Source organism: Melanerpes formicivorus, unplaced genomic scaffold, assembly GCF_026170545.1.
Source record: "Melanerpes formicivorus ecotype bairdi unplaced genomic scaffold, bMelFor1.0.p_v2 SCAF_10, whole genome shotgun sequence".
Classification (NCBI taxonomy): Eukaryota; Metazoa; Chordata; class Aves; order Piciformes; family Picidae; genus Melanerpes; species Melanerpes formicivorus.
In genome coordinates this window covers 15,665,142-15,685,268 of record NW_027142362.1, presented here as the reverse complement: position 1 = coordinate 15,685,268, position 20,127 = coordinate 15,665,142, and the positions used below count along the sequence as shown (strand labels likewise).

General features: G+C 38.7%; 1 protein-coding gene across 1 annotated transcript in view; it reads left to right on the top strand.

Annotated features, from left to right (window-relative positions):
- PRTG (protogenin) overlaps positions 1-20,127 on the top strand; it is a 77,558-nt gene that overhangs the window by 21,225 nt on the left and 36,206 nt on the right. Inside the window, 9 exon segments of the mRNA XM_068144369.1 lie at positions 7,844-7,988; positions 8,953-9,086; positions 9,406-9,543; positions 10,678-10,836; positions 11,446-11,605; positions 12,232-12,479; positions 15,848-16,012; positions 17,031-17,336; positions 18,821-19,009. Coding sequence (XP_068000470.1) covers positions 7,844-7,988; positions 8,953-9,086; positions 9,406-9,543; positions 10,678-10,836; positions 11,446-11,605; positions 12,232-12,479; positions 15,848-16,012; positions 17,031-17,336; positions 18,821-19,009 — 1,644 coding nt within the window.

Genomic DNA, 20,127 nt, shown 5'->3' with positions numbered 1-20,127 from the left:
ATTTATTTCACTTTCTTCCTTCTTATAAGAGATTGGAGAGTAATTTCTGGTGATCTGCATCTTTGGTGATCATTAGCAGATTGTTGAGAATGTGGCAGAAGGAAGGAAAAATGAAAACATACTGTTGTCTCTTCTTTTTTCCCATTCTTTTCTCTACTGCACCTCCCTCTCCTCCTTTGGTTTAGTGGCAGAAGTAAGTGTATGGTAGGCTAGGAGTAAATGTTTTTGCGATAAGGTGACTGTAAGTTTTGCCACAGCAGACTTTCCCAGATGTAGCTGGCAGTTTGTTGGAGACAAAACTGCATTAAGGTCTGCAAAGGAGCTCACCCTTTAGAAGGCAGTCAGGGCCCTGGAGAAGATTTATCCAGAGCAGAGCTAATGAATTGAGAGTATCAGAAGGGCAGATGGTGCAAATCCTCACTCATTACCTCATCTGGGGTCTTCTTGGAATTTATCAAGTGAAAGCTTTCTGTAATTACCCCCATATGCAGAGCAGTTTCTGGTCCCTCCAAAACTCAAATGTGATTTTTAAGGTGCCTCAGAAAGATTTGCTCCATACCTACAACCTGCCAATGCTACTCTGTGGACCAAAACGTGAAGAGCTTATGGTGTGAAGGATTAATTTTGTCTACAGGGAATGTCAAATTTCAGGGCCAAATCTGGCTTATTCTGTGCGCTTTCTTGTTTTTCACACTGTAGAAATAGAGTTCCTGATGTTGTTGGGTTTTTTGCAATATATGGACCTTTTTATATTTATTTTTTATTGCTTAGGTTTGTGTTTTCAGCTGAAGTATTGGCATATGACTCATTCATCTATTTTTTTTTTGGGGGGGGGCAAAGATTTGTAAAAGAAACCAGAACAACTCCTTTCCCTCCAGCCTTCCTTATTCCCTCCTTGTGATCCAAACAAAGCAATGTTTACCTGAGCTCTGGAGTAATACATCATCTAGAGGACCGAGGGAACACAGTCTTTTCTCAGTAAAGGGTCTCTTAACTCTCTAAGGTAAGATCCTGACTCAGAGGATATTGAAATCAAGGCTAAGACTTCCACTGATCAGCAAATTGGAAAATGTGTTAGCAGTTTTAAATACCTGGCTTTCAAACTTTGTGAACATAAAAGTGCACGGATGTCCATAAGCTATGCCAAAATGTCATGCCATGTCGACAAAATCTGGCCTTTGGCTTAGGGAAAAAAAATGGTAGGGAGAGAAGGGGAACACAAGTTGTAGCACTAAACAAATGGGTCCTGAAAATACAGCTCTGTAATTTCCCACTCTGCAGGGTTTTCCATAGCATCAGAATAATAACAATCTGAGTATGATAGTGTTCTCTACAAGCTGTAATTCCAACTGACCTTTAAAATATAAAAATGCCAGCTAGGAGATTCTAAATGGCAACTGGTGAACAAAAGTCTTTGGGACAGACAGATTAATAGGTGTCCCCTCTCAATTACTGATAATGTCAGCAGTTTCAGCAATGCTCTAAGGTAATTGCCGGAGACTGGACTTCTTTTTCCATACAATTCTGAACTATCATCTTCAAAACTGCTGCTATAATGCTCATACTATCACAGTCTAAGACTTTCTCATATCGATAAAATCACAGAGAAACATTTGTCTTTTTGTTTTCATTCTAGGAAGATAAAATGAATATATTAGGTTTATTCTGGAAATCTATTTAATTCAAGAAATACCTGTGAAAATAATCGGCCTCACAAATAGCATGGTGATAGGCTAAATGTTGTCCTGCTTGATGGTATTTCTAGTGGGGTCTTTGTTCTCTATGTTCCTGAACAATGCAGAGAGCTTATTAAAAAAGGGAGCCTTACTTGCATTCCCATGACTGCCTTCCATTTCAGTGTAGACTTCGGTAATGTGGTTTAGTAACCATGGTGGTAGGTTGATGGTTGGACTCGGTCATCTTGGAGGTCTTTCCCAGCTGAAATGGTTCTATGGATCTATTACTCTATGACTCATTACCATACCCAGATACACGTGTTGTCTCAAACTAGAATTTTAATGGAAAAGTTGTGATTAATTTCAACTCAAACATTTTAGTTAGTTGCTAATGGGAAGGTTTTGCTTCTTCAGATTTAATTCCAGTAAGCCAAAGTAGAAATATTTCTTTTGAGGAAGTTTCACTGCCACTTGGAGTGATTGTAAAAGCATCTTTCAAAACTGTCCTTGAGGAAAAGATGGGATACCGTGGCTTAAGGAGTTCTTTTATGTATGTAACACTTCTGTTTATTTGATTCCATCTCTCCTTGTTTTCTTGGGTTTTATTTATTTATTTGTTCCTTTCTTCCTTGAAATACTTATTTTTCTATTATGTGATATCTGGATTCCCCAGGAAAATTATTTTCTTGTTCATGTTGGGAAATTAAATGTCATGCTTGCTAATGGCAAACTACCATGTTTCTGTCATGTAATGATAGCTCGGTATCTTGTCTTCTTTCTGAGTTCTTAGTAACCAGCTTCAGAGAACAAAGAGGTACAGAAACTAAAGCTAAAATATGAAGCTGGAAAGCAAAACTGTAAGGTAAAATGAATGCCCTTTAACAGGCATGACCATATTTTCAGACAGTTTTATCCAGACTTTTGTGTTGAGTTCTTAAGATCTTGCTAGTGATGTCAGCACCCTGTATGATTTATTTGATGATTCCATTCATTTATTTTGTGATGCTTCCATGGTTTTGAAATTTAATTTGTTCCAACTGAGTTTAAATATTTGGGCATTGTATGCATCTTCAGTTATTCATTAAAAATAAGTATAATACACTCAAGTTTCAAGCAATGGTAGTACAGAATGATATTATTTCAGAATTGGGTGGGGTTTTGTGGTGGTGTTGGGTGTTTTTTTTTTCGGGGGGGTGGGGGCGTTCGTTTTGTTTTGTTTGCAAATGCAAGCATGTAGGAAAAGTGTGTTTTAGTTGAGCTTATTTTTCCAACCACTCTGGCAGAAATTAAAAACAACAGCTGGCTTTAGGGAGAAAGCCACACTTCCACTTTATCAGAAGAGTCAAATCTCCTGTAATTTACGGGAATGCCATTACTAGCATGTAGTTTGAATTAAAATAATTTCCTCTTTGCCTTTGTAACAGAATGAACTGACACTTCTCTGTGCCTAAAAGATACACATGTTCTGCATAATACCTTTTCCTGTTACAGATGCAACTCAGTTCAATTTAGACCTCTCTGGCATACATACCAGTATAGTTGCACAGCTACATTCCGTACCTGTTGATCATCTTGTTACTTTTTTCTCTGAAATAAGTTTATTGACTTACTTGGCTTGAAAAAAAATGGAGATGTGTAAGGATATTGATAAAACTCATCAAATGCATCAGCTATGGAATAGCAATTGTACAAACCATGGTCCAGGTGAGGTTGAATTGTGGCACACCTCAGCTGTCTATGATGCCTTAGGGAATCATTTGCTGACTGACACTTGTGTTGGGCTGAAGGGGGCTCCTGGCACTGACTCTTTCTTAGATATCCCTTTGTTTATGTACTAGCTTCATTATCTTATCTTATCTTATCTTATCTTATCTTATCTTATCTTATCTTATCTTATCTTATCTTATCTTATCTTATCTTATCTTATCTTATCCATGGATTTTAGAGCCTAACCATGTAAAATGTACTACACTGATAAAGCTCTGAAGAGCAAAGATAAATGAAAGAGGGAGAGGGAAGCTGAAGGCTGGACAACTGGAGTCTCTTCATATAAATCCACTATAAATTGTCTTTTTGCCTGAGGGGAAAATCTCAATAAAACATTAATAGATTCTGGGTGTTTCTGAAGGGCAAAATTATTTTCCTTGTAAAAGGACCTTGACTTTTAGCATTTGGTGTGAGGAAAGTGGCAGGGGCAAAGTTACGGCCCTCAGGTGGGTAGGTAACAGCCCAGGCAATCCTTTTGCTAGCAATTATATTCCTTTCCTTACTTGCCTGCTCCTTGCTAATACATTTCCCTTTAGCAAGCTCACCTGAACTCCCCCTCCTAGAGCTATAAAGCCTCTCCCTGCCTTTTCTTTTTTGACTGATGAATGAGTGTCATGGCTTCCTGTCCTCTCTTATGTCTCCTCTGCATATTTGTAAGACTGTCTCTTCTCACTTCACATTCCTTTTCTAGGACTGATCGGGTCCCAGCTCTTCTATAATCTCTCCTTACAGGTCAGGTTCTGTGTTCTTCTTAAATCTCTTATTTTTGTGCCTTACATTTAAAAAATAATTCTAGGTCAAACAGCATTTGTTTGAATGTACGAAATCCCTGTGCTTGTGGTAGTGCATACAGAACTCCCTTTCACCCCCTTTTACTTACTGAAATACTTTACCATATTGCTCCATTTGTGTGACAATCATCTCTGAACTCTGTGTACTAAGCAGAACCTGAATTCCACAATACTTTATTTAATTTTTGCTGGCATCTCCTGGGAAACTCATCAAACATCTGTCCTTGAGATCACTTCACTGCTCCAGCTCTCTGTACTCCAACTGCTTCATCAGAAATGGGGAGAATAGCTGTGTTTGTGGTCTTGCCAGATCTCTGGATCTGTCAGTAATCATGTCAGGGTTATTCCCAATCCAGATCCAGACCAAAGCGTGCCTTTTGAGTAGCAAATAATTTGAAAATATGTGTCCATAGAGCTAAAAGGCACGGCAGAACTAAGGCAGGATTAAGAAATCATGCTAAACTCTAGGAAAATTGGCTTCTGTACTAAAATCTAGTAGACAAGTATATTTGTTGCTTTTTTTAACCACTGTTTCAGAGAGAGAGCGCTTCACAAAAACTACAAGAGTAGAAAATTCAATACCGGATTTGTCATTTAGCCATTTATATGGAAGAAGCCATAGCTTTTCTTTAACATGCAAGTTTATTTTTCTTCAGTGAAACCTCTTCATCTGAGAAAAGGAAAGCACCCTTGGTCTTATTCGAAGGGTTAGGGCTATTGTGTAATTCTGAATGGCATTAAAAAGTAAGATCTACAAATGGCATTATGTACTTTTGTTCTTTCCACCTGAGCAGTTCATCTGAGTGGCCATTATCTCTTGAGAAACACTGAAGTGGTTGGTATCATGTGCTGGAGAGTTTCTGAATATTTGCTGCATTCTGATTAGATGAAACCTAATTATGTGCCAGTGTTTCAGTTCAGGGAGGAATTTCAGTTCAGGGGTTTTATCTTCCATTCCTTCTGTTTCTTTAGTATACAGTTGCAGCCCAGTCTTGGGCCAGTGTCAGCTGTGAGGAAACCAGCAAACTTTTACAATAATAAACATGGACATCGTTGGGATTTCTTTTTCCTCTAAGAAAGCTCATTCAGAAACCAGTGTTACAAAGTGTGTGCATAGGAAGTGCAGCATGTAAGGGAGCGAGACACCTGGCTTGTGTTTGAAGGAGCTTCAGGACTTCATTTCAGGAGTGAATGAAGTGGGAGTGTTGTGTTTCTTTTCTGTTTGTTTGTTTTTCTCGAATTTAAAGTGACTGAATGACTGCTGCTATGTTTAAACAAATAGAGAGGTGAGGTTTCAGTTTTTCATACCATATTAGTTAAATTGATGTAAACCTGGTTTAGTATGTAAAATCTTTTTGCATGCATAATAATAATATGCAGAACAATATATTAATCTTGCACTATTCATTGATATGGAGCAGGAGACACCAGCAGCATTTATTTAATATTCAATAAATGTGTGACAGTAGGTAATAATTTGGGGTTTGAGTAGGTAATCATTTGAGCAAACTCATACCAGAACTGAACTATGACTACTGTCTGCATAGATGAGTACTGGACAGAACTTTGTGGTTTGTGTCTTCAAAAATATACTGAAAAGCAACTGGAGATATATGTTCCCATCACATAAATTACATGAATTTGTAAAAGTAAATAGATACTAGTTATTATTTTCTGCTTCCATAAGCAGTGTTTGGCATCTTCTAAGTTAAAAAGGGTAGGAGAATCAGCTTATTGGAGTAACATTAATTGTTTTCTTTTGGCTATAAATCTGGGAACAAAATGATTAAATAGACCAAAGAAGAGGGGGAGAACTCAAATAAAAAGGCACTTAGATTTATTGCATTTTGCAGGGTTGTTTTCAGGAACAGCCTATGTCTCTTGAGACTTTGTTTCTTATCCATTTTATAGAGCTCTGGCCTCTTAACAGCACAGCTTCAATGACTTGTTCTTGGGGTTCTGAGTTGGTATCGGCACTTGCCATGAAAACAAGCCTGTTACAAAGAGGTCAGGTTTCACAAGACACCGATAGACTTGTAAAAACAGATTTTACTGGAACAAATAAAGTCAGAATTAAGAAGAAATCGGAGATTTGTGTCAAGTAACAAGATACAGTAGGACCTAAGTATTGAGCTGAACTGATAATGTATACATTTAGATGAGAAGTAAGCAGGGATTTTTTTTGTAAGACCATGTTTAGTGACATGAAGGAGTTTTTCTGAAGATTTTGTGCAGTTCTCTAGTTCTGACTTTGGCGATCTTTAAAGACTAATTTTCTAAGGAAATGAGTTGTTTCTGCTCAGGTGGAAAATTGTTCTTTAAATATCAGCTTCAATTAACAACTTAATTTGGTTTCAATTGCAGCTGAATCTGTTCTTGCTTACTATCATGATGACATTTTGTGTTCTGTGAAATACTAATTTTCCTCAGTTCTTTTGTAATGCTTGAGAGTCTCACTTCTGTATTTAATCTCCAGCTGTAATGTACTGGATGCATGGAAATAGAGCATCCTTTTTATATACATAAACAAACTCCAAATATTGTGTTTCTGTTGTCTCACCCTGTGCCTTTAAATAATCATACTAATATAAGAAAATTCTGGGTGTGATTATGTAGTTCCTGTGGGGGTTAAACTTTGAAAGGTGTGTGAGAGCTTTGCTTTGGTAAGGATGGTATAATAACCCTTCTGCCTTGTTAAAATGGCCCTTTCTTGTGCCAGTGGCTGGGTGGTGCAGCTGTGCTACATTATGGCTCTGAAACTCACGTTACATTGATTTCTGTTCGTAATATCTATGCCTTTATTACTTCCTAGAGATTTTATTTTGGAAGCCAAGCAAGCTTGGTGAGTTTGTTGCGTCACACTTCCAGTAAATAAATGAAGACTGTAAAGCAGAATGTTTTCTATTAGAAAAGCTGTTAATGGCTGCACTAGGAAAATATTATTTTGACTCAGGTGATCTCGCATTGAGGAAGTAAGACAAGCCTGGATGCTGGCTTCTTCTTGTTCCTCTGTGCATCAGGCTTCCTCTCGCTGATCACTTGGACTTTTGGGATGAAAGTGTTCTTACGTGATCTTATTTTGAGATTTTTGTTTGGTTTGGTTTGATTTCTTTTTCATAGCAAACGCAAACTTGTACAACAGCAAGTGGTTTTACTGAGCTGAATATTTTTAAAGGACTAAAATACAACTGTCAGAAATCAAATGCTGTTTTGGAAATCTTCTAGTGCAATAATGTATTTATTTTTATTTCCAAATGTAGTGGGGCTACTTCCAAAGTAGTTGAATTTGAATGAACTTCTTTAGGTTAATAACTGGTATGCTTTGTGGTTGCATGCCAGGCAATTTATGTGCTTAATTTTATTCAAGGGTGTCATGTTCATTGAAACTTTTTTGTTACTGAATTAGGATAAAGCAAAGTTGAGTAAACCTTCAACCAATGAAACCATGCTGTTGAGCGAAGATGACCCAACCTTTTTTGCGTGTAGAAAAGAGGGTTATTTGAAGTATTTCTGGGTATTTTGGGAAGTTGATCCATGATCCAGAGTCTGGTTTAGCTGGGATTTTTCCCTGGCTTTAGTTTTTTTAATTTCATGTTCTCTTATTTTTAGCCATTTCTGCATTTGAAATCCAGCCACTTTCCATTGAAGTCCAAGAAGGTGGAGTAGCTCGATTTGCCTGTAAAATAACAGCAAACCCTCCTGCCATTGTGACATGGGAAGTGAATCGAACAACTTTACCTTTAGGCACAGACAGGTAGGTAGACCTACATTTTTAGAATGTCATTTCTTTTCAGTGGTATTTTTCAGCCTGCTACAAGAAGGAAGTCTCAATAATTGCAATGCCATTACATAAAAAAAGTAATGTACATATGTTACTCATATGCTGTTATGTACTTTAGAAGTGTATAGTACAGTAACTGTTAACATAGATATCAATGATTGTGTTGTTAATGAATTTTAAACAAGTGTTATGAGTGCAGACCAGGATCACCTGCTATTGTGCCTACACAGAATGTGAATTGCTGGGGGATACAGAGTAGGTGGACTTAAGATGTGAAGGTAGTTTGAACTAGCCAGGATGCTTTCAGAGAAAATTGATGCTGAACCTGTTTGTCATTAGAGGGCCAATAAAGAACTATGTATACAGAAAATTGAGTCAAAACACTTCATGTTAGGGAAATTTGGCACTGGAGGCTTCTCATGAATTGTTTAACTTGAAGCATAGATCCTACTACTTGCTAGATTATTTTCCTAACCTAATCCCATCCTTCTGGACATGTAACTTTTGTTGAACATGTCTAATATAATTAGGATGCAAAGGAAGGCAAAAAGAGAAATGCTAAAAATTGAAAGCATAGATGAGTTTTCTTAAAACTATATACCAGTTAGGCCAGTATACCCGAAACTGGTGCTAAAAAGCAGCCAACCTGAATAGGAATGAAGTACCTGACTAAAAAAGGTTGGGATGATTACTCTGAGGGTGAGAAAGATCTGCTTTTTGAAAGTAAGCTCCTCTGCGCTCATCATGGTCCTGGAAAGAATCTTGCCTGTAGTTCAGAAATGCAGGGAGATGAGTCATGTATAGGCAATTCTGAGTCACCAGCCTGCTGTTCCCAGGTCAGTGTAGCAATGGTTGTATGTGAATCAAGTCATTAATTACATAATAGTGTTCACTGGCTGAACATTTATCTGCATTTCTTTTTTTCTTTCTGTGACAGGATAACTGCTTTGCCTACAGGTGTTCTTCAGATCTATGGGGTTGAACAGAAGGATGCTGGGAATTATCGATGCGTTGCCACAACAATAGCCAACAGACGTAAGAGCACTGAGGCAGTGCTGAGTGTAATTCCAGGTACACCATGGGAGATTTTTTTTCAAATGCATTACATTTTATTTTACATTGTGGCAAAAACACTTACATGTCTTAAAGGGCTGTAACTGTCCTCTGAACCAGCTGGCCAGATCAGTTTTGCTTGCTTGTATGTTGTGGCTACAATATTACTCAGTGTATGTTTCCACAATTACTGAAAGAAGGCTCTGGTGTGAATTTAAATTTAGGCATCATTAAAATGCTATTTTTTTTATATTGTATTTAATTGAGGGTTTTGTTTAATTGCTCTAATTTTATTTGATTTTCTTTAATTGTTTTTTTTTTTCCTCTCCTTCCAAAGCCGCAGACTTGAAGCCTTTTCACAAGCCATCTATAATAGCTGGTCCTCAAAACACTACAGCTTCTCTTCATCAAACTGTCATACTGGAGTGTGTAGCCACAGGGAATCCAAAGCCAATCATCTCATGGAGCCGGTTAGGTAGGTCTTAAAATTACAACATGCAGCCTTCAGCCCGTGGACAGGAAGTCAAACTGGAAAGAAAGGATTTGAGCAATTAGGTTACTGTTCAGAGACTTCACGTAGTTGGTAATGATGAGTAAGTTAGGGTGGGATAAGTGACACACTTTTAGTTGCATAATTCCATACCGCTCTTGAGTATCCTGAGGTTTTTGACTCCCCGTTTCTGCTGTCAGTCCTGTGCTGCCCGCAGTGCAGTGTGTGCAAAGTGCTAGGTAGAGTCGTGACCTCCAGGGATCTGTGACTCAGAGAATAATCAGCAGTGAGTTAGGGCAGGTTGGAGTGGTTGCATCCTATGAAACAATCCTGTAAATGTTCTCTCTCTCTTCTTCTTAGAAGTGCTATGTGAATTTGGACCTTGTGTTAATGGGCTATTTGGACTATGGATACATGTAGTCAAACCCTGAGCAGTCTCCCTGGAAGGGGAGAAGGGAAATGCACTAATAATAATGACATTCATCAGTGCATCCGATTTTTCCAAGAAAACTACCTCTGGTTTTATTCTGACATGTACTTGAAGGGAAAGTCAGGATTGTACCTTTAGGAGCAAGTCATGAAAAGTTTTACTACATTTCTGTTTCTAGAAGTTGGAGAAGTAAACATATCTTTCCTGGTTGATTCAGTGGCTCTTACAGACAAATGAGTAAGAAAAAAATCATAGAACACGACTGTGCAAATAGAAGGAAATATGGTGATCAAATATACTCATGTTATCTGCAGCATACTTCAGATGGAGATCAATGATCCCTGTTTGTAAAGATGATGAGGATGTTGGTAGTGATGAACTGAGTCATAGTGCAAAGCACCCGGGGAGGTGAACTGGGAAATTATTTTTTTAGCTGTGATGGTGAATTTCAGATATAAACTACCTACCATGTGGTGAGACCCAACCATCTGATTGGTCAGATAACTACAGTGAAGAACAAAGCAAATGTGAAATAGAAACTTCTGAAAGCTCATCTGCGATTTCCCTTTGTGTTCTTTGACTTTTATACTCTAATCTATGCCATTGCAGCCTAGGCAACCCTCTTTAGTGGAGTTATTTAGATGCATTGAACAGCCTTCTAACCACACTTCTCCCACTCTCTTGAACAGACCATAGGTCCATTGATGTCTTCAATACACGTGTCCTTGGAAATGGGAACCTCATGATCTCTGATGTAAAGGTGCAGCACGCAGGCGTGTATGTCTGTCGAGCCACTATTCCCGGCACACGAAACTTCACAGTAGCAATGGCAACTCTCACTGTGCTGGGTGAGCCTGCTTTGACCTCCACAGCGTTTTAACAGCTTGTGTCTGTCTTGAGCTGTGCTGTCTACTGAGCTGAGTTTTTATATCAAACATAGCATGCCAAGGGCTGTAGGGAGACTGCAAAGATGACACGGATCACAGCACTGTGGCTGACCTCTTCTGTCTGTTGACTTAGATGAAAAGTGTCAGATACTCAGCATTTGAGTTAGAAACTATCAGTTCATTTGCACTTGGAGATATCTAGGTGCAATGTTTGCTCTGGGAAGACAGTCTTTCAGCATAGAAGAAAATCCCATAACAAAGAAGAAATATGTAGATATAGCCCTATATGCTTTATGAGCAGTTTGTCATAGGCTGGCGTTTGATTTGTTCATATTCATAAACGCATGAGCTCAAATATGTAGAAATGTTGCTCTCTGTGGCAATAGTATTTATCCTTAAACCAGCATGCATTTTTACGTGGAACAGTGCTTTCTGCATGGATGTACGTGTATTTGAGTGACCTGAGAAGTCTGTGTGTAGAAAACTGGAAAATTCATTATTAATCTGCCTGTCCTTGCATTTGTGGGGGCTTGACTTTATTACATTTTTTCCCCTGTTACTTATCTGTAGCTCCACCTTCATTTGTGGAATCACCAGAAAGTTTAACAAGGCCTAGAGCTGGTACTGCTCGTTTTGCTTGTCAGGCAGAAGGAAATCCTGCCCCCAAAATTTCATGGTTAAAGAATGGAAGGAGAATACACTCCAATGGTAGAATAAAAATGTACAACAGGTAAGATAACACTTGTTGTATGAGAGCTGTTTTGGTGGTGTGCTACCAAAGGATGAAATCCCAGTAACTAAATATAGCCAAGCAAGATACAACTCAGGTAAATGTGAAATTGGACAATAAATGCAGTGCTGGACATTTCCTTGGCAGAAGGAATGCAGATTAGTCAATACCTAAAGTTTTCAGCAAAGATTTTGTGATCACTGTCTTGTGTGGGGTGGGGGAAACGTAAGAGTTTGACCACAGAGTTGTTCTAGATTTACAGTAGTGTAGTAGAGTCCAGAGTCTTGCTAGTTGAGACTCTGCACTACTACTGCAGAGTGAGTAGCTCATATTAAAGGGTTGTTTAAGAAATGACTACCCTAAGATTCTGCTATTTTGCAGGCAGGGAGTAGATTCATATGTTCTCTTTCACTATGCTGGGCTTTGCAGGCATAAACATGGCAGATCTTGAGTAACATTTCAAGTTGCTAAATTTCACAGCTGCACATTGATTTCTAATAGAAGAATTTGTGTCACTTAAGTCAATTTCACTAATCTCATGAAGCAGAAACAACTGTAGCTGTTGTTGCATTATGTAGAGCTATGTGTATCCACGATGTGAGAGTTTTTCCACTTTTTTATTTCAGTAAATTGGTGATCAACCAGATCATTCCTGAAGACGATGCCATTTATCAGTGCATGGCTGAGAATAGCCAGGGTTCAATTCTCTCCAGGGCCAGGCTTACTGTAGTAATGTCAGAAGACAGACCCAGTGCACCTTACAACGTCCATGCTGAAACTATGTCAAGCTCAGCAATCCTGTTGGCATGGGAGAGGCCACTGTACAATTCAGACAAAGTCATTGCATACTCTGTACATTACATGAAAGCAGAAGGTAAGCAGTTTGATTTAAACACTGTTTTACTACTTGTGTGTGGTAAGAACCTGAATGTTTCTTGCAAAGACTATCAGATTTGAATGGTTCATAGTCAGGACTGCATCAGAGCATATCAGCATATAAATGTGTTGTAAACATCAGGCATGCTTGGAGAAAAATGCTTTTGCCACAGCATCTCATTTATGGGATGGAGCGTTCTTCCAACTCACCCTTGTCTCTTCACCCCAGTGAGCAGATTTTGAAATAAAGAATGGACTTTAAAACCTGTGGCCTCTATGCTGTTCTCTTGAGTTTCCTTCTGTCATCAGCAGGAGCTTTTGCTTACTCTCCTCTTCTCTCTGTGTGCTTAGCAGAGAAGGACAGAGTATACAACAGAATCTTGGAGGCTTAGAGTTGAGCTTTTTTCACCCGAGAGTTTTTTTGGTCTAGATCCTCAGATTCTTGTGACTTTACTGGCTTTTATATATTTTGGAGTAGAGTAATTAATACTTAATTAGCTTAACTGTGTTCTCTTAGAATGAATATTGTCTGAATGATAAAATCCACTCTCCTTTCACCCCTTGGTCTCCTATAATGCTAAAAGTATACTCAAACTCTAAAATATGTTGAAGTAGGTATGAATGGTTCATGCTAGTCTCTGAAATGATATATAAATTCCTATATAAGAGGGAACAAACAGTTAAAAATGAGTAATTAGACATTTTTAAATCCTGTAATATTGTGTAATACAGGTAGAAGAAGGCAGGCAATTTTCATAAGCAGAAGTGATTGCCAAATGACTTGAAAATTTTAGCTTTATGGCTTAAAGTAAGTTGCCTTGCGGATCTGTTTTCTGTGAGTGATTTCTTCTTCCATTTCAACTCAGTAAGTAGTTTATTCAGTGACGGGACTGCAGATGCTCAGCTCTGTGTGGAATACCAGTCTGCCATCTGCTAAGCAAAGGACAGGAAGAACAGCTTAATTACTCTAATACTGATGCAGGAATAGCTGCCTTTGCTTTTGCAAGTGGGATATTTCAGGGCACAAGAGAATTTTGTCTGAAGGAAGGAAGGAAAGCGTTTTAAAAGATAATGAAGACAAGACATTAGGGAAATTACCATCTACACTTGCAGTCACTGAGGTATTATGCTCACACCCCCCTACTAAAGCTAATATGAATAAAGTCACACTAGATAAGTCATCAGGGTAATTGTTATGTCCAGTGGCAGTGTAGAAAGCAGAGGCCGGCTAAGTTCAAAGAAAACTGCAAAACTGTCCTTAGGGAAGTGAGTGTTTGAGCAGGAAATACTCCTGCACAGCAGTGAAAGGAGGTATCTTCTGAAATGTGTTTTTGCAAACCTTGCTTTATTTGCTTACCTATTCAATGGTTATATCTTGTGAGGTGAAATTGCTTGTCTTGTTTTAAAAAACAAACTCCAAAGAAAAGCAAGCAAGCAAGCAAACTCCTCTGATTTGTTTGCTCTTGCTTTCTCAAATACCAAATTTTTCCCTTTCCAGGCTGTCTTGCAATATTTTATTTAGTATAATGCTATTGTGCATCCTTTTGCATTAGTAAAGAAATCCTCACAGGGAGAGTCGGAAGGGCTATGATAAGAGCACTAATGACAGTGGTGGGAACTAAAATGTAAGTGATGCGCATGCATTTGTAGTTCACTAAGGTGGCTGGGTAGTACCCTTGAGGTTCAAAGGCTAGTAGATTGTGCTTCTGTAGGGATTGCTTCCTAAGTGATGGTCTGTAAACTTTTTTGAGGATGTTGCCCATTTATGTTCCTGTATGGCTCTCTTATTTGTCAGTGTGAGTAAAGAATATTTTATTGCAACAGAAAAACAGTGCTTGCTGAGTCTCTACTGATGATTATAATTCCATAAATTTTAATGGAAAGGAAAATTGGATAATACACTACTTTTGCACTTGTGTAGAGGTTTTTTTCTGCAGACCTTGCAATGTGGTAGGTGTTTGAAGACAAAAGATACCATCACTCATTGTTTAATTTCACAAATCAAGTATTCTGTTGTTTCACTGTAAAAACAGGTTCGGGTCCTTTTTGCTATTGAAAAAAAGAAAAAGTAAATGAGTGTTTTAATCAATTCAGTTGAAGAAACTACCAGGTGGGGGTTTTGTATTTTTGGTTTTTTGTTTCTTTAAGCAGAATATTTTGCATTCAAATCGGGGTCATAATAGCAAGGGTCTGATGAGTGTGCATGTTGGAGTGTGTTAATTCCTTCTTAGTGATTTAGAAAAGGCACAAAGGGAACACTGATTGTGGTGGAAGGCAAGCCTTGTTCTCTATTATGGCTGTTTCATTAGGGCCTCTGCATGAGGCCTAGCAATCCATTCAATGAGAGAACAAGTCCTTTTAATTTGAGCTCAAGGATCTTGTTTAGCAGGTCAGAAATCGTGCCTTGCAATTCCTAATTAACACACCATTAACTAGTCTGTTGTGAGATGCTCGTAATCTTGTCTAATTAAAATGCTATCAAGTTAATTCATAAATGTGGGAAAACTTAATGGTGGAATTTTGCCTTTGGTTTTGTTTATAAATTCAGTTGTGAAGAGGAGGAGCTGGCTCTTACAGAGTTTTGATTAAGTTGACATGCACTTGGTGTGAATTGTTCTTTAACACGGCAGCTTTCACCACACCTATTCCACTTTACAGCTTTCCTCTATAGGAATAAAGCCCAACAAAGACAGGGACTGCTGCATGCATTGCTATGCATATTTAATGGGAATTGCTGAGAATTATTTTTCTTTAAGCAATTCACTAAGGAGACAAACATTTTTGAAGTTCATTCTGGTCTGCTCTTATTGGCTTTTCTCCAAATTAAAGAAAAAAACGTGTCAATCAACTGTAATAGAATTTTCAGGGCTAAAATGAGGTCCTTTTGCTGAATAAATTCTTTCTGTTTGTTTCTTTTTTGGGGGGGTGTTTGTTTTGTTTCTGATGGAGTGGAGCCCTGGCATTCCTCGCAGTCTGCTATAGAAAGGCTCTGTAAATAGGTTTTGAAAAAAACCTCCCTGACTCTAAACAAATAGATTTAGAAGCTCAGTATGAAAGATAAGGCTATTAGAGCTTGTCTGTTGTGTTACTGTACATTTGGCACAGTTTGTTGTGATTAATTCTAAATGGGGTTTAGAATTGCATTCAGTACCCCTTATTCAGGAAAATCCTGAAACACCGTAACCTACACCACAGCAAGACACAGTTACTCCTGTGCATAAAAGAGCTTTCACTTAGTAGGGTTGAAAAAACAGAGGTAGGCTGTGGAAGAAAATGAAATAACTTTGTAAGACCTTAAGGCTAAGATACTGTGATGTTTAGGGATTGTCAGGCGTTTTTATTTGTCTAACCCTTGTTTTATGCCAGGTTTAAATAATGAAGAGTACCAAGTTGTCATTGGAAATGATACAACCCATTACATTATTGATGATTTGGAACCAGCTAGCAATTATACCTTCTATATTGTTGCTTATATGCCTCTGGGAGCCAGTCAGATGTCAGACCATGTGACTCAGCACACCCTTGAAGATGGTAAGACATACCTCTGATTTCAGTAAGCTTTTTTATTTGCACTGAACGTGCTAGCAGTTCTTGAGCATCCCAGATTTCCACTGAGATCGATGAGATTTCTGGATAGGCACAGGGTAAGACTGAGACATCTAAAGAAAGGAATGTGAATAAAGTAACATTCTTACAGGGTAACTTTGTATGTTACACAGTGTCTTTTTCTATGCTGAAAGACATTTCATTAAAGCAGGTGAATAACTGTTCTAGATCCATCAGTGTTGAGAATTTGATAATACAGTAGGGTTTAGACCCTGTGACTGTCTCTTGGGCACCTGAAACGTGAGTCAAATTGCAGTCACCACACCTTTTGCAAATTTTGAAGGAAAATTTAGAACTAAAAAATAGCTATACCAAAAAAACCCCAAACATTTTTTCTTTGTGTTTTTTTCCCATGTGATTTCTAGTTGAATCAGAATTTCATAAAAGACCCTACTGACTTACTTCTGTGCAGCAATTTAACTAATCTGAACATTATAGCAACAATGAACTGTTTAGTATAGTTCATTAGAACTGATTAATAAATTCTGACAGGGTTAAGCTTTGGCAGCATGGAACATTGCCAGTTCCAGTTGTCTGCCTGTCTCTTTGCCAGGAGTTACTACCCTCATTACATGACTGGTGGAAGAGACATGCACTTCAACGGAGCAGATTGTTGTCTAGACTTTCTCTTTAAGCAGCTGCATCTAACTCTTAACAGTCATTTTGTTAGAGTAGTAAGGTGCTGATTGCCTTTGGTTACTGCTGGAAGCTGTAACAGAAGATGATGTTGGGTGTTTTAAAGAAAGGAGCTTGCTAAGGCTATACTGCATGCAGAAAGTGAGAAATATGAACAGTGTCAAGTTAACCTTAAAATAATCAAGAATCTACAAACCATTTTGGATTATTTACTCTTACATTACTGGCACCATTAGGTGTCAGACAAGAGTTTCCCATCTCTTCACCTTGCTCAAAAGATTTTTGTTTTTTTTTTTTCCCTTTTTAGTTCCTTTAAGAGCTCCTGAAATTAGTTTGACAAGCAGGAGTCCTACAGATATTCTCATCTCTTGGCTGCCAATTCCTGCAAAGTACAGGAGAGGTCAGGTGGTCCTGTACCGTCTGTCTTTCCGTCTCAGCACAGAGACCAAAATACAAGTCTTGGAGCTTCCTGGTACTTCAGATGAATATCTTCTTGAAGGCCTGAGGCCTGACAGTGTGTACTTGGTTCGTATCACTGCTGCAACAAGGATTGGCTGGGGAGAGGCATCTTTGTGGACTTCCCACCGGACTCCCAAAGCTACAAGTGTGAAAGGTAATTCTTAACAATCCTAGCAGCCCAGAGGTGGGATCAGCTAGGCTACATCTGAAGGCTACAGTTTTCTTTCTTTGACAGGCAGTGCAAGGATGCAAAATAGGGTTTCTCATTATATGTTCTTGTTCCTGCTGATCTAGAGCATAGTGTTCTAACCATGAATCTGTACACAATCTGTGAAACTTTCCGATTCCTTTAATAAATTAAATGTAGTTAATACATAGGCTCAGGATCAAAAGCTGGAGAGGAAGTAACGTGTCTTATGAATGGCCTTATATGTCACAGGAGGAGGAAAGGCTGATACGTTATTTTGGTGTTAGTCTTTGAGTCTTTCCACGTGTTGATGTTCCCATAGTTGATAGGGTGGCAGGGAACTTTTATTCATACTTGTGAGTTGCTCAAATGTTTCAGCTTCTAGACTCATTTTCAATGGTAGCACAGCTTTCTCTTATTAAACCCTGCTGTTGTTCAGTGTAAAATACCTTTCTGCAAGTTGGGGCATTGCACATTATCGGTGAGTACAGGCACTTAAGGATAGGAGTTGATGTATGTATGTCTGTACTACAAATAAAATGCACATGTTTTGAATATGCAAATTGTCCTGATATTTGAAGTCTAAGTTGTTATAATTGTGCTTTGGATTACATTGTTAGTAATGTCATGCAAAACAGCATTCAATTTTACATTAATAGCTTGAAAAAGGTGTAGATTTGAATTTGTAATTTTATTTCTTAGCTGTAGTCCATGTCCATCCACTCTGGGTTTCACTGAGTTTTCACTGGTCTAGCAAATGAGTAGCACTTGATGCAGTGTAGTACTACTGTTAATCACATTTGCTCTGGCTCACTTCAGAAGAGGAGATGATTTTATCACAGTATCACCAAGGTTGGACGAGACCTCAAAGATCATCGAGTCCAACCTGTCACCACAGACCTCATGACTAGACCATGGCACCAAGTGCCACATCCAATCCCCTCTTGAACACTTCCAGGGATGGTGACTCCACCACCTCCCTGGGCAGCCCATTCCAATGACTAACAACTCTCTCAGTGAAGAACTTTCTCCTCACCTCGAGCCTAAACTTACCTTGGTGCAGCTTGAGACTATCCCCCCTTGTTGTGGTGCTGGTTGCTAGAGAGAGGAGACCAACCCCTTCCTGGCTACAACCACCTTTCAGGTAGTTGTAGAGAGCAATGAGGTCACCCCTGAGCCTCCTCTTCTCCAGGCTAAACAATCCCAGCTCCCTCAGCCTCTCCTCATAGGGCTTGTGTCTTTGGAGTTTTATATTCTGATTTATCCCAAAATAGGTTGATTAGATAGGGAGTCAGGCATCATAATATAGAAATAATTATGTGAGTACACATACAAGCTAGATTCAAAGTCTTGAGTGAACTTTGGACTGATGGACACCCAGATTTTTGTGTGAAAAGGAGTAGTTTCTAGAATAAAGCAAATTATGTGTGTTTCTGTTTCTCCAAAACCAGCCCCAAAGTCTCCTGAGCTGCATTTGGAGCCAATGAACTGTACAACCATTACGGTGCAATGGCAGCAGGACTCTGGGGACACTGCAGCCATTCAAGGCTACAAGTTGTATTACAAGGAGGAAGGCCAGCAGGAGAATGGACCAATTCTTTTGGATGCCAGTGACCTTGAGTACACTGTCAGTGGTTTAGGTGAGTATACAAAAATATTTCTTAACTCTTTTGGAAGACAGCCAAGTCCAAGAGTGTCTTAGAGAGCTTAAATCGTTAGACCTGTAAGGCAACAACATTAGGTTTTGCCATCTACTTTCCTTGCGATAAGCTTTGCAAGCTTGAGTTAGGCTGCTGCTGAAATAATCCTCTCCCAAACCATACCAGATCTTTTAAATCTTGTGTAAGTTGGAAGAAGGACACTCAACTCCTTATCACAAGATGCAGAACTTACACTTAATAAATACTGCTAGTAAATATCTTCTTAAAATTCAGTTTAATATGCATTTTTTCAGGTTGTCTCTCTGCCTAATGTAGTAACAGTGAAAGATTAATACAAAACACCAATGATTTTTCTCTAGTATTTCTAGCCTATTTCTCTGTTATTTGTAGCCCTGTCTCAGCTATACTGTACAACAGGCACTTCTTGCTCACTGTAGTAGCGAGTTGCCCTTGTGTGTGCTGCTATTTTACAGTATTTTTAAAGAGTGCTGGTAAGTGTATGCTGGACAAATATTAGGAAACAGAGCTTGCTGACTCTTTCCATTGTTCACCTGAGTGTTTCTTCCTGTAGTGCTTGCAATGTGCATTAGTAGAGATGTGTTGGTATCTTCCCGAGGTAGAAGGTGCTTGTGTTTACATATAGAATCATAAAAAGAAGCGATCTACAAAGTAATCAGCAAAAGTAATTATAGGACTTGACACGTAGTGTTCGATAGTTTACTTGAGGGTGGTGTGGAGAATGAATGTTGACTAAATTGTCAAAATTGACCTGCAGTTTTAACTAGGTCAAATGGCCTGTTGACCATGCTTAGACAGTCTCATCTGCTGCATACAGCAGAGATACTATTTTAAGGGAGATTTGAGGAGAGCATTATGGTCTGTTAAGTGGACAACTGACCATCTGTGACCATCTCTAGCCAGAGCATCTGGCAGCAGCTGACTGTTTAACAGAGCTCTGAGACAAAAGAGCAGTGGGTTAAAAGGATGCAGTGAATATGTGTGTTTTAGGACATATATGCAGTTAAAAAGCAGTGATTTCAGCCACATGCAACCTTAGTAACTGTGTGATCCACATCATATGGATCTTCTCAGTACAC